Source organism: Bos taurus, chromosome 27 (genome assembly GCF_002263795.3).
Source record: "Bos taurus isolate L1 Dominette 01449 registration number 42190680 breed Hereford chromosome 27, ARS-UCD2.0, whole genome shotgun sequence".
Classification (NCBI taxonomy): Eukaryota; Metazoa; Chordata; class Mammalia; order Artiodactyla; family Bovidae; genus Bos; species Bos taurus.
This window is the reverse complement of record NC_037354.1, coordinates 7,377,873-7,393,222: the sequence shown is the minus strand read 5'-3', so window position 1 is coordinate 7,393,222 and position 15,350 is coordinate 7,377,873. Positions and strand designations below refer to the sequence as shown.

General features: G+C 39.7%; 1 protein-coding gene across 4 annotated transcripts in view; it reads left to right on the top strand.

Annotated features, from left to right (window-relative positions):
* GPM6A (glycoprotein M6A) overlaps window positions 1-15,350 on the top strand; it is a 257,776-nt gene that overhangs the window by 213,213 nt on the left and 29,213 nt on the right. For all 4 annotated transcript variants that reach the window (XM_024986212.2, XM_024986213.2, XM_059882177.1 and 1 more), the window contains 2 exon segments: window positions 4,638-4,830; window positions 12,589-12,745. In XM_024986212.2, coding sequence (XP_024841980.1) covers window positions 4,638-4,830; window positions 12,589-12,745 — 350 coding nt within the window.

Below are 15,350 nucleotides of genomic sequence, written 5' to 3'. Positions count from 1 at the left end.
CTTGTCCATTTGGGTTTACTCAGTATTGAAATTTCTCTCATGTTTTTCTAAATTTAAAAGGCAGTTTTCAATGAAAGCTATACTTAATGTTTGAGCTTCCCTGGTGGTTCAGATGGTAAAGAATCTGCCTGCAGTGCTGGAGACATGGATTCTGATCCCTGGGTGGGGAGGATCCCCTGGAGAAGGGAATGGCTACCCACTCCAGTGTTCTTGCCTAGAGAATTCCATGGACAGAGGAGCCTGGCGGGCTACAGTCCATGGGGTCACAAAGAGTCAGACGTGACTGAGTGACTCACACTTTCACTTAATCCTTAATACTACACAGACCATGGCACAAAGAGCATCTCCCCTCCCACCATATGTATAGAGTCCAGGCAACCAGGCTTGGTTGCTTGTAGGCTAGAATTGGTCCAACTAACACACAACAGACAAAACATGAAATAAGCAGAAACTGACCAGAATTAGTAACAAAATTAATCAGAAATTCTTTTTTTGCCACTTTATTTATTTTTTAATTGAAGGATAATTGCTTTATAGAATTTTGTGGTTTTCTGTCAGACATCAACAAGAATCAGCCATGGGTTCACCCATGTCCCCTTCCTCCTGAACCCCTTCCAGTCTCCCTCCCCATTCCACCCCTCTAGATTATTACAGACCCCCTATTTGAGTTCCCTGAGTCATATAGCAAATTCCCATTGCCTATCTATTTTGCGTATGGTATTGTGAGTTTCCATGTTACTCATGGCAATCTGGTGACCACCAGTGGGCTTACCACTCCCTTTGGTCCGGAGACAGTCACAGTATATCTTTATTCTGTTAGAAGCTTGAGGGGTGGGATCAGCAAAGGTAACTCCTATCCATGAATTTGGTGTTTGGACCCTTTCCTGTATATTTGACTCCCGTTCCTAAGGGTTTCGTGGATTCTTTAATCGGACACCTCAGTGTCTGCAGTAGACATGCCATACATTTAGACCCTTCAAGAAAAATAGGGAGAGAAACTACAAAGGACAAGGATTTGAGATCATGGGGCTCCTGGGGACACTTGCCAAAATTAAGAGTAGCTCTTCTTTGGGTCGGTACCAATTTTAGGTTTTTTCTTTATTTTTAAACAGTCCAAAGATTTATTTATTTTTTTTTGCTACCCTGTTAATCTCTGCTCAAAACTGTGTTCAGTGACATTCAGATACTCTACACACTGGTCTCACCCATCTGCCAGTGAAATTTCTTCCTATCACATGAGGTGGCAAGATGTTCTAACCTTTCCTACCTAACCACACTGTGTGCGTGTGTGCGTGCATGCACGTGTGTGCTGTGTGTATCATGCGTGTTGGGGGAGGAATGTTCAGGAAATAATTTGGCCTGTGCTAGCAAGAGCTGTGGAAGTGGAAAGGTGTTCAAACTCATTTTCTTAACTTCTCTTGGGACAGATAAGATGATCCATAATTCTCTTAAGGAGGCTAGTTCAATGAACAATAAAACAGCAGACTAACCCACCCTCTGAATGTAAAGTTACCTCACACAGAAACTTTGCAATCACTGCATGGTTTATATGTAGCTTATAAATATATACACATTATAGATAAGACACACACAGATCTTCCCATGAATTAAGTACAGCACATAACAACCCATTGTCCAATATTATTTGTTATTAGTTTCTGAAGAGATGAAAAGTCAATACATGGAGAGAGTTTGAGGCGTTTCAGCATTACAGAAGGAAATTTGATCCAATCCACAATTTCCAAAAGACGATAGGTAGCAGGAAATTTTTGAAATAGGATATGTGTGGGGAAGCAGTGGGGAACAGAGGTGAAACTGATACATAGAGTTCCTCTTTGCTTGTTGCACATCTGACCTGAACTTCCCTTTCTCAGCAGTGGCTGAGAAACAGCATCTCATCAATATTTCTTGTGGCAACACATATATACTTAGGCATTTCTAGTTAATTCCTTAGAAGAACATATCTGAGTTGACTAGAGAGTTCTGATACTTATTTTGAATATCAACAACCAAGGTTAAGTGATGTTTCAGACTAGTTTAAAACCATCTTTGGAAAATGGAAGACTAAAATGATGAAACTTCAAAAAGCAAAAGTAATTACTGTGGTCAAACGATTTTTGGAAACCATATTGCAACACAGTAATAACTAATATTTATAATACTTACAGTTATATCCAATAATGATAGATGTAACATTTACTGAGTAGTTACTCTATGTCATGCACTATGTTCTGTTAACTCATTCAATGCTCACAAGAACCATTTGAATCCGTTTTATTGTCACTCTTTTACAAATGATTAATTCAGAAGAATAACCTCGCCCTGAAACACAGAGGGGTGGAGTCCATAACCCATTCCGGTCTCTCTTTTCTAAACTCAAACTGACTCTAAAGTAATGTGCCTTCCTACGTGCACTACCTTCCTGCATTCTCTTCCACTTTTAATGAATGCTGGTCAACGTTCACTAAATTGGATTCAAACACAACTAACAGGTTTTGACTCACTGTGTAAAAGAAACAGGCCCAGGGAGTTGAAAAGAATAAATGTCATGGAAATAAAAACCAAAATGTGAAATTTGAGAGCAATACAGTCAAGATAAAATGATATGCACATTTCAGTTCAGTTCAGTTCAGTCACTCAGTCGTGTTCAACTCTTTGCGACCCCATGAATTGCAGAACGCCAGGCATCCCTGTCCATCACCAACTCCCGGAGTTTACTCAAACTCACATCCATCGAGTCAGAGATGCCATCCAGCCATCTCATACTCTGTCATCACCTTCTCCTCCTGCCCCCAATCCCTCCCAGCATCAGGGTCTTTTCCAATAAGTCAACTCTTCACATGAGGTGGCCAAAGTACTGGAGTTTCAGCTTTAGCATCAGTCCTTCCAATGAACACCCAGGACTGATCTCCTTTAGGATGGACTGGTTGGATCTCCTTGCAGTCCAAGGGACTCTCAAGAGTCTTCTCCAACACCACAGTTCAAAAGCATCAATTCTTCAGCGCTCAGCTTTCTTCACAGTCCAATTCTCAATCCATACATTACCACTGGAAAAACCATAGACTGGACTAGACGGAACTTTGTTGGCAAAGTAATGTCTCTGCTTTTGAATATGCTATCTAGGTTGGTCATAACTTTCCTTCCAAGGAGTAAGCGTCCCTTAATTTCATGACTGCAATCACCATCTGCAGTGATTTGGGAGCCCAAGAAAATAAATTCTGACACTGTTTCCCCATCTCTTTGCCATGAAGTGATGGGACCAGATGCCATGATCTTAGTTTTCTGAATGTTGAGCTTTAAGCCAACTTTTTCACTCTCCTCTTTCATTTTCATCAAGAGGCTTTTTAGTTCCTCTTCACTTTCTGCCATAAGCATGGTGTCATCTGCATATCTGAGGTTATTGATATTTCTCCTGGCAGTCTTGATTCCAGCTTGTGCTTATTCCAGCCCAGCGTTTCTCATGATGTACTCTTGCATATAAGTTAAATAAGCAGGGTGACAACAGACAGCCTTGACATACTCCTTTTTCTGTTTGGAAACAGTCTGTTGTTCCATGTCCAGTTCTAACTGTTACTTACTGACTTGCATATAAGTTTCTGAAGGGGCAGGTCAGATGGTCTGGTATTCCCATGTCTTTCAGAATTTTCCACAGTTTATTGTGATCCACACAGTCAAAGGCTTTGGCATAGTCAATAAAGCAGAAATAGATGTTTTTCTGGAACTCTCTTCCTTTTTCCATGAGCCAGCGGATGTTGGCAATTTGGTCTCTGGTTCCTCTGCCTTTTCTAAAACCAGCTTGAACATCTGGAAGTTCACGATTCACGTATTGCTGAAGCCTGGCTTGGAGAATTTTGAGCGTTACTTTACTAGCGTGTGAGATGAGTGCAATTGTGCAGTAGCTTGAACATTCTTTGGCATTGCCTTTCTTTGGGATTGGAATGAAAAGTGACCTTTTCCAGTCCTGTGGCCACTGCTGAGTTTTCCAAATTTGCTGGCATATTGAGTGCAGCACTTTCACAGCATCATCTTTCAGGATTTGAAATAGCTCAACTGGAATTCCATCACCTCCACTAGCTTTGTTCATAGTGGTGCTTTCTAAGGCCCACTTGACTTCACATTCCAGGCTGTCTGGCTCTAGGTGAGTGATCACACCATCGTGATTATCTTGGTCTTGAAGATCTTTTTTGTACAGTTCTGTGTATTCTTGCCTGTATAGTGAAGATTAATTATTATAGGAAATCTGGGACTTCCCTGGCAGTTCAGTGGCTAAAACTCTGCATTCCCAACACAGGGGGTGTGAGTTCAATCCCTGGTTGGGAAACTAGGATCCCACATACAATGTGGTGCAGCAAAAAAAAAAAAAGGAAATCCTATTTGGGAAGGAAGGGCTTCTGTAATTTTGGGGTAGAAGAGGAAACCCCCAGGTGAAGTAAGCCTTCTCTTGCCTGTGGAGGATGGTTGCTAGTTAAGGAACTTGATGTGTATACTTTCCAGGACACCATAGGACTGGACTTGTGTGGTTGACCTGATGTCATCTATAAATGCAATACTGCATATTCCTTTAAGTTTGAGAAAAAGTTTCATTAGATTAACATGGATTATTAATTTCTAATTTTTTTTCTGTTGGTCTTCTGCAGGGTGTTTCGAGTGCTGTATTAAATGCCTGGGCGGCATTCCCTATGCCTCTCTGATCGCCACCATCCTGCTCTACGCCGGGGTTGCCCTGTTCTGTGGCTGTGGTCATGAAGCACTTTCTGGAACTGTCAACATCCTGCAAACCTACTTTGAGATGGCCAGAACTGCTGGAGATACGCTGGACGTCTTTACCATGTAGGTCGACATGGTATCGCTTCTCATTTTGAGAGTCTGTGTGCTCAGTGCTGTGTGTTAAATGAACAGGGGTCTAGAGATAAGTGAGGCAGTATTTTACAGACGAAAAAATACTTTTAGGGAGGGTGAAAAGCATGTCCTCTTGGACATAATGATAACAAAATTTTCAGGAAAAGTTGAAATAATGCATGTTTATCTAAAATATACTGGCACTTAAGATTGGAGAGAGATTGGTCATAAAATAAGAAACATAACAAAATATATGTGTGATAATGTACCCCCAAAACCATACACACACATAATGATTAAAAGGAGGTAGTTGTTGATTAGACACTCAGATAGGAAGGTAAATTATTTAAAAATAGTCCCTAACTCTGAAGCATCAATTTAGAACTTCGTCAATGTCACTGACAAATGGAAATGAATAAATAACAAATTTTAAAAATAATGAAAAAGGAGATAAGGAAATTATATCACTTATATTTCCCAGTGTAACTTTATTTTACAAATTCTGAAAATTCAGCGTTATCCATTAAATTGAATTTTTTAAACCTGTAGTAGACAGTTTATCGATTAACACTGAATCAGGTATATAGCATGAATTGATCCTTGAGAGTTTATGAATGATACTCATCCTTTGTAATATAATTAAACTATTTGAAAATGCTTTGGATTATTACATGTTGGTTTGCAAAGAGCCTTAAGCAAATGATTCCATAGATATATTTTAATGTGGCAATACTGACATTTTCTTTTTAGTTTTATCTCAGCCTACACTGGACAAAATATGTTTTCACTGTGCATTATTTTAAGCTACCACAGATGTCTTTAAAATCTACAGATCCTCTATATTTAGGCTACATCCAAAGTGCTAACTTTTAGTTATAGAAGTTTGCAAGAAATAAGAAGCTTAATAAGTGGCACGGAATGATTGACTGCATAAATCTACTGAAAACCAGTTGCCAGCATGTTTATTTGACATTTAGACACACACCTTTATAGATCACAAACCTTGACAAAAGCTCCGCAGGGTGTACATGTGTGGGTGCAGCAGAAGAATCAGAGGTCATATGCTAACTCCAGAACTTTAACCTTGACCTCTTATATTGGGAGTGAAATGTGAAATCAATAATGCATCTTTGGCATGAGAAGAATGCCATTTAGATTGGAATAAAAGCAAGTGCTCAAGTTCTCTCTTTTCATATTTCAAATAACTAAAATCCCTTATCCTAAGCCCTGTGAAGCTAGCAAATGAATTAAACCCTCTTCCTGTTGGCAAACAGCTCATGAAAACACAGAGGGAAGATGTGTACCAGTGCCTCCTGGGTATGATTAAACCAGGAGGTACATCCAGGGTCACATAGTGGCTGAGAAGTGGTAGCGTTTTCAAAAGTCAGAGTTTTCTAAAGAACACATGGGCTCCTTAGAATGTAGTGATTTGCCTGTCAGTGAATGTGCTTAGACAAGGCTGGTAATGAACCTCCGATTCTGAGATGCTTACAATCTATGTTGTTCAGTTGCTCAGTCGTGTCCAATTCTTTGCAACCTCATAGACTGCAGCACACCAGGCTTCCCTGTTGTTTACCATTTCCCTGAGCTTGCTCAAACTCATGTCCATCAAGTCAGTGATGCCATACAACTATCTCATCCTCTGTCCCCTTCTCCTCCTGCCTTCAATCTTTCCCAGCATCTGGGTCTTTTCAAATGAGTTGGCTCTTCGCATCAAGTGGCCAAAGTGTTGGAGCTTCAGTTTCAGCATCACTCCTTCCAATGAATATTCAGGACTGATTTCCTTTAGGATTGACTGGTTGGATCTCCTTGCTGTCCAAGGGACTCTCAAGAATCTTCTCCAGCACCACAGTTCAAAACAGTTCAATTCTTCATTGCTCAGCCTTTTTTATTGTCCAGCTCTCACATCCATATGTGACTACTGGAAAACCATAGCTTTGACTATACAGACCTTTGTACGCAAAGTAATGTCTCTGCTTTTTAATATGCTGTCTAGGTTGGTCATAGCTTTTCTTCCAAGAAGCAAGCGTCTTTTAATTTCATGACTGCAGTCACCGTCCGCAGTGATTTTGGAGCTCAAGAAAATAAAGTCTATATTCACTTATTACACTATATTACAATCTATATTCACTTGCTAAACCTCAGTCTTCTTTTTTCAAGAACAGTTACTTTAGGATTAGTGCTTATTTTGCTATTTGGGCTATTGCAAATATCAAGTATGGAAATATATTTAAAACTCCTTGAACTTATTATACTTCTACCATGTACTTGTTTTCAAATATTCACATTTTTTTCAAGACAATCTTTAGTCTGGTTTGTTTTTTAATTAATTCACTTAGCAAATACTACAGGGTTATACTCTGTGCAAGTCACTGTGCTAATCTTTAGGGACACAAAGTAGTACAAGACAAATTATTTTTCCTCTTGTACTGACATAGGAAACATATATTAGCAAAGCGCCATTCACATTAGACTCAGTTCAGTTCAGTTCAGTCACTCAGTTGTTTTTGACTCTTTGAGACCCCATGGACTGCAGTACGCCAGGCCTCCCTGTCCATCACCAACTCCTGGAGTTCACTCAAACTCAGGTCCATTGAGTTGGTGATGCCATCCAGCCATCTCATCCTCTGTATCCTCTGTCGTCCCCTTCTCCTCTTGCCTTCAATCTTCCCCAGCATCAGGGTCTTTTCAAATGAGTCAGTTCTTCACATCAGGTGGCCAAAGTATTGGAGTTTCAGTTTCAGCATCAGTCATTCCAATGAATATTCAGGACTGATTTCCTTCAGGATGGAGTGGTTGAATCTCCTTGCAGTCCAAGGGTCTTTCAAGAGTCTTCTCCAACACGACAGTTCAAAAACATTAGACTCAATAGATATGAATCAGATAATGGTAGTTAGTACTTGAGCTGATTTCAAGGATGCATCAGGTTAATGAAGTAGAGAGAGTTGAGAAGCTGCAATAATTGACACCACATGGCATTGGCACAGACATACATATAAGAACTTATAACTACATACAAAATTATGTTCCTACTCACATTTTTACCAGAAATTTTTCAGATGGATTTAAAGTTAAAATTTAAGAGTAAACTAATCTGTAAAAGTACAGATTTAAATGGGACTTCCCTGGTGGCTCAGACAGGAAAGAATGTGCCTGCAACGCAGGAGATGCAAGTTTGATCCCTGGGTTAGGAAGATCCCCTGGAGAAGGGAATGGCAACCCACCCAGTATTCTTGCCTGGAGAATCCCATGGAGAAAGAAGCCTGGTGGGCTACAGTCCATGGGATCACAGAGTTGGACATGACTGAGCGACTAACACACACACACACACACACACACACACAGATTTAAATATAAAGTTTTACTTCTTATGGAGCAAGAAGTATGTAAACAATGTAAGAAATTTCAAGAATATATAGATTTGAGATAATAAAAATTAAATTTTACTCATTAAAGTATTATAAAAAGTTAAAAGATGTTTAAAAACTGAGAAATATATTTACCACTTACCTAACAAGATTTCCTAATTTTAATAGAATAAATTCAAGAAAAGGATACATATTTTAGTAGAATAATTGGCAAAATATAAAATCATGTTTCTTATAGAATGCAAATGACTAATAGCTTATAAATATATGTTTATCCATACCACTAAACCAAGAATATTAATTAAAATGATAATGCATTGCTTTTAAACTATCAGTTTATTAGAAAAGTTAAATGGTAATTCTCAGTATTGGGAAACAGAGAAACCCTCTTACTGGTTATCCATGCATTTTTATTTTGGCATGAATTTTCTGGACCCTATTTCACAATACATACCTTAAAATTTTCTAGGAATTTATCGCAGAGAAATAACCTACACTGCCCAAGGATTTATCTTAAATGATGTTTGTAATGGTGGTGCGTAGCTTCCTATTACTGCTCTAAGAAGTTACAACAAATCCAGTGAATTAGAAAAACACATTTATTATTTTTTAACATTTCTCGAGGTCAGAAGTCTGAAATGGATCTCACTGAGCTTATTGAAATGGGGTCAAATCAAGGGATTGGCAGGACTTCACTCCATCTGGCGGCTCCAGGAGAGAATCCACGTTCTCACTTGCTCCAGCTTCCAGGGGCACCTGCATCCTTGGCTCAGGGCCCCCTTCCCTCTTCAAAGCCAGCCGTGGAGCATCTTCAGATTTTTCTCTGCATCTGACCCTGACTTTCCTGCATCTCTGTTTCACTGATACTAGGACCTTGTGATTATATAACACAGGATGACCTCTGATGAGCTAGTCCATCCAAAGCAGTGTGGAACAGAAGCAGAGATTATTCATGGTTTTCTTGTGACTGAATTGGAATGCCTCAGAGAGTAGTATCCTGGGTTTGGGACTGTGACGCTTACTCCTTAATGAAAAATGCACCCATTCCTACTTCTTAGGAATCTTTTTAGGGAACACAGTAGTTTTACTGAAATAACACATATTGAAATAAAGACAATCAGTAAGAGGTTGTCAGGGTGCACTTTTTAGGTTTTGCAAAAATGATCTCTAGTCTCTGAATCCAGGAGGATGCTTTGCCTTTCGGCGCCTATATAGTCTCATGTCCCAGGTTGCTGCTTATGCTCACCTGGATCCTTCTCACAGTGAAAAAGAGGGGATCAGAAGTATCTCCAGAAAGAACTGTACAGGCATATTTATTTTGCTCATATATCTTTACCAAAATATTGGTAAAAAGTTACCAATATTTTTATGCTTAGAAAGTTTTTACAGCCAACATTTGTTACAAGAGGGAAAAAAAGCAATCTTGGCTACTGCAATAGGTTAAAAAACAAATGCTTCATTCTAAATACACCAACTTCCTAATCCCTAAAACCCTATACATATTACTTTATGTGGCAAAAAAGTGAATTTTGCCTTATATGGTGTAAATGGTTTTGAGTTAGAGATCTTGGGAAGAGAAAATTATCCTGCAGTATTCAGGTAACATATATCGTTTTGAGAGACAGGCAGAAGATGTTTTGAGAAAAACTCAGAAGTCAGTACAGAAATCAAACATCACCAACTAAATGATAAAAATCAGCATCACTACTAATTTTGTAGCATCAGATGGACAGAGTTATCACCTACCTAGTATGTAGCCAAGAATGAATAATCTGAATCTAACCACGAGGATACATCAGACAAACCCCAGATGAAGAATAGTGTATTTAGTAAGGAGGGAGTGGGTTGTATTCTTCAGCAATGTTAATGTCCCGAAGACAAAGACAGGCTGCGGATGTGTTCTGAGCTAAAGGACGCTAGGGAGAAACACGGCAAATGAATGCAGAACTTGCCTCTGGACTGGATCCCACGTTGCAAGGGGGAAATGCTATGGGTCAGTCCAGCTAATAAAATTAGAATACAAATGACAGGTTTGACACAAGTACTCTATCAACATTATATTTCTTCTTAAATTTTATTTTAATTGGAGGATAATTGCTGTACAATATTCTCTTGGTTTCTGCCATGCATCAACATGAATCAGCCATAGGTATACATATGTCCCCTCCTTCTTGAGTCTCCCTCCCACCTTCCATCCCATCCCACCCCTCTAGTTTATCACAGAACACTGGGTTTGAGCTCCCTGCTTAAAATAGCAAATTCCCACTGGCTGTCTATTTTATCAACATTATAGTTCTTAAGATCGATCATTGTACTGCAGAGAATTTCTCTCCATTCAGATAAAATTATCCCAAAAGAGAAAAACACAAGGTAAATGAGGGAAAATGTCATAAAGTAGATCAAGGGTTTATAGGATTTTTTTGTACTATTCATTTTCTGTAACTTTCTTTAAATGTGAATTCAGTTCAGTTGCTCAGTTGTGTCCCACTTTTTGTGACCCCATGAATCGCAGCACGCCAGGCCTCCCTGTCCATCACCAACTCCTGGAGTTCACTCAGACTCACGTCCATCGAGTCAGTGATGCCATCCAGCCATCTCATCCTCTGTTGTCCCCTTCTCCTCTTGCCCCCAATCCCTCCCAGCATCAGACTCTTTTCCAATGAGTCAACTCTTCGCATGAGGTGGCCAAAGTACTTGAGTTTCAGCTTTAGCATCATTCCTTCCAAAGAAATCCCAGGGCTGATCTCCTTCAGAATGGACTGGTTGGATCTCCTTGCAGTCCAGGGGACTCTCAAGAGTCTTCTCCAACACCACAGTTCAAAAGCATCAATTCTTCGGTGCTCAGCTTTCTTCACAGTCCAACTCACACCCATACATGACCACTGGAAAAACCATAGCCTTCATTCTCAAATAAAAATTAAAATATATTTTAAAATAGGTCATTTTAACCTAAGCATTGTGTGGAAAAACCCATACAAGTTTGGTTTAACTAAACTCTCCAAAGTGTTAGTGATGTCAAATGGGATCTGAATGTTGAAATCCTCAGATTGTTTCACATGCATGATGGGCTGATGCAATTCACATCATCTGCTTCATTGCCCATGAAAAAGAGAATTGTGGAATATTTAGATTGTTCAGACAGTGGGAATCACTGGTCACTAAACCATCGCTCTGGTACACTGATGCAACAAGTTCATTTATGCTATGACATATTTGTTTTAATATTGTCATAGCATCCAAAGTTTCTAACTCTCCATCAGTGTAAGCGAGCTTCCTATTCACTCTTTCCCCCTTTGTATAAAGTCAATAGCATCTGTCCTTCATTTCTTGCCACCCTATCTGTTACACTCACTTTAGTTATTGAGGAGAGTAAAAATCAAGTTTGGCCAGTGAAATGAAGAGAAATTCTCTTTCAAATGCATATGAAGACCACAAACACAGAACTGCAGCTAATATGTATATCTCGCCTCATACCATGGCTCCACAACCACTAGTTTTGGTTCTAGAGGCAGAAAAACTGATTAATTTATGATTTTTAATTTCCAAAAGGTTTGGGTGTTCCCATACAATATCTAGAATAACAACAACAATAAAATCCATCTGCAGTTTATAGACAATACGTATTTCTCTCCCCCTTAAATACATGGGCATTCAATTGTCAGAAGAGAAAAAAATACTTTCCCATTTCTCTGTGGAATTATTCTATAATTTGCCTCAGGCCCAGTTAATTCCATCACATAATATTCCATTAGTGATTCTGCCTTAAAAGTTTAATTGTCAAAATTATAACTTAGCTATAAAACCATAATTTTTCAATTATTGTCAACAGAAACTATTAGTGATGAAACCATCACAGTAAGTGTGACATAAAACATAATTACAATTGACTATAAGAAAAATATGAGATTGTTACTTTATCAGAAATGAATGCATCATTAGCCATAAAGCTTTCTTCCTCTTGTAATGTCGTAACGTCTTAAAAACTCAAGTGTTTTATATCTAAACCTTTGTATCTGCTATTTTGTCATAATTTTTTAAAAATTATATGGTAATTATCCTACTTATCAAATTCATCTCAGCAAAGTCCAGTATGATCCACTACTCACCCAGGGCTACCTTGGTGTGAACCAGGGGAGAGGGGATGGTGCAGTGGAAGAGGAAAAACTTAGAAACATGAGAAACCAACAAATCCTGGAAGGGGCAGAAGAAAATGTACAAGCATTAGGCATATAAAGCAACAATGTTTAAAAAATCCAACCTTCATCATGAACATAAATATTCCATAGCTTTCGTTCCAAAGGACCCTGAGCACGTGGGCGTCCACTGCTGTGGATCAGTCGTGAAGAGTTGTTGAACTAAATCATTTGGTCTTTCCTTCCAGGATTGACATCTTCAAGTATGTCATCTACGGAATTGCAGCTGCCTTCTTTGTGTACGGCATTCTGCTGATGGTGGAAGGCTTCTTCACAACCGGGGCTATCAAAGATCTCTACGGGGATTTCAAAATCACCACTTGTGGCAGATGCGTGAGCGCGTGGGTACGTTCTCTGTTTGCACTCAGAGCTTCATGCGGGTTTATTTCAGTAGCACTCTGGTGTTTGTGTTCATCTGCCAGGAATGGAAGTAATATATATTTTTTAACACAGTAACATTGCCTCCTGTGATGGCTATTTAAAATCGTGATGATATTATTTTCTAATTTAAGATTATTACATGTGAAAATTCAGGTTCAAATTCTCAAATCATGTGCAATACAACTAGTTTTGCTTCTGGAGGCAGCAAACTGTTGACTGATTTATATTTTGTTTTTCCCAAATGACCCTGGGCTTCCCATACAATGTTTAGAATAATAGAAAAATCCGTCTGCAATTTATAGATAAATGCATGTCTCTCCTCCTTAAATATATGTCTCGATATTTTACTGTAAATTTGGGTGGAAACTGTAATTTCTGTTTAGTTTTCATGTAAGGTAAGAATTACCCTATATTATACTTATTTAGGTTTTAAATTCTTATTGATATTTAATGGTAAATCAAACTTACAGTCAAGAGATAATGCAGTGCAGAAAATTTAAGCACAAGAGATGAAAATTAAGAGTAATATGGTTTAAAGTACTTTCATATGTTTATGCAGAGTAATTTTCACAAACTTGGGAGCTTCCTTTTTTTGGGGGGGTGGCATTCAATTTATTTATTTATTTTATTATTATTATTATTTACTTTACAATATTGTATTGGTTTTGCCATACGTCAACATGCATCCGCCATATGGCGGATGTACGGGAGCTTCCATTTTTAACTAACATTTTTTCTTATTTCCTAATATTATATGAGAATATATATTTAATTACAGCATATATTTCCTATTATGTAAGGTGTCTCTAATAAGGATGGTGTAATTTATTTCAGTCTTACAGAAAAGTTCGAAGAAACCAACTGTTTTCTCCACCAGCTTGTAAAAGTGGTATTATTTGCTCAGTGTCCACAATGATAATAACACGAGAAAATAGTTTGCCCATGTTATGGGTATTTGTTGTCATCTCTGCAATAATTTCTTGTAAGGCTCTTTTGGAGGACACTGTTTATTGTAATAGCTCAGTGTTAGGATCAGCAATATCAGATTACAGACCCAAAGGAAGTTAAGCTAAAGATCTTGGATTAATAAGTAAGATAAGAATATTCATTGGGCCAATTTTTAGTGATACGTAAGGGATTTCTCTATTAAGAAGGGACACTGTGATTTTAGGTTCACTTGTACTCTGCCAAGGGCTTCTCTGGTGGCTCAGCAGTAAAGAACCCGCCTGCCGATGCAGGAGACGTGAGTTCGATCCCTGGGTGAGGAGGATGCCCTGGAGAAGAAAATGGGAACCCACTCCAGTAGTCTTGCCTGAGAAATCTCATGGACAGAGGAGCCTGGCGGGCTACAGTCCATGGGGTCGCAAGAATCGGACCTGACTTAGTCACTAAGCGGCAACAAATACTGTGCCAATAGAGTATGAGGAATTCAGTTAATGATAGACTTCTTCTTATAATTAGGACAGTATCATTATAATACCACTGTTTGTCATAGCAGATCACTTAACTCCTCCAGATCACAGATTACTCTCTTATATCATAAAGACATTAGATCATCTTATGGCACCCCATTCCAGTACTCTTGCCTGGAAAATCCCATGGATGGAGGAGCCTGGTAGGCTGCAGTCCATGGGGTCACTGAGAGTCGGAGACGACTGAGCGGCTTCACTTTCACTTTTCCCTTTCATGCATTGGAGAAGGAAATGGCAACCCACTCCAGTGTTCTTGCCTGGAGAATCCCAGGGACGGGGTAGCCTGATGGGCTGCTGTCTATGGGGTCGCACAGAGTCAGACACGACTGAAGCGACTTAGCAGTAGCAGCAGCAAAGCGCAGTCTAGCTCAAAGAGTCCCTCATTCTGAAGCACTAGAATCACAGAGAAAAAGGGTCTCTGAGCACACTTTTACCATTGAGGAGTGACCTTGTGCCAGGAAGAGGGCAACTGACTATGTTGTTTCATTGAGATTGTGAAGTTTCTGCATAGGATTGTAGGCAGAAACAAAAAGTCCTGAAAGAAACCATCTGTGTCATTAATGATTATCTGCTTGCCATTCAAACCTTTCAAAGATATCTCAAATAAGGATTTTTAAAGCAAAACTGGGAGCCACATTTTTTTCTATAATAGTAACAATTTTGTCACCCAGTCCCTCTTACCAGCCCAGAATGGTGGTAGCAGCTGCGTGGGCTCCCGCAGAGGCGAGGCAGCGGGGACCCACGCCATAGCCCACCCGCTCCTTGGGCACCCTCCCTGCACCCCGAACAAGCGGAAGCGGGGCAGAAGCAGAGCTGCACTTGTGTGTTTTGCAGAAACATCAGTGCAGCAGAGAGGGCTCTGAGTCAGGCCTGGGCTGTCCCAACACGGGCTCCAGGCAGGGGACCAGCGCCTGCAGAAAGAGACCAGCTCTGCCGCCGGAGGTGGACAGCGGCAGCTGCGGACCGTGCAGGGCACACCCCTGCCAGCCTCTCTTCCCACCGCACACCCAGCTCCCTGCTCATGGCTCATGGCTCATGCTCATGGAGACTCAGGGCTCCATGGAATCAGAGGGGAAAATAATAATGTTTTATCAGTC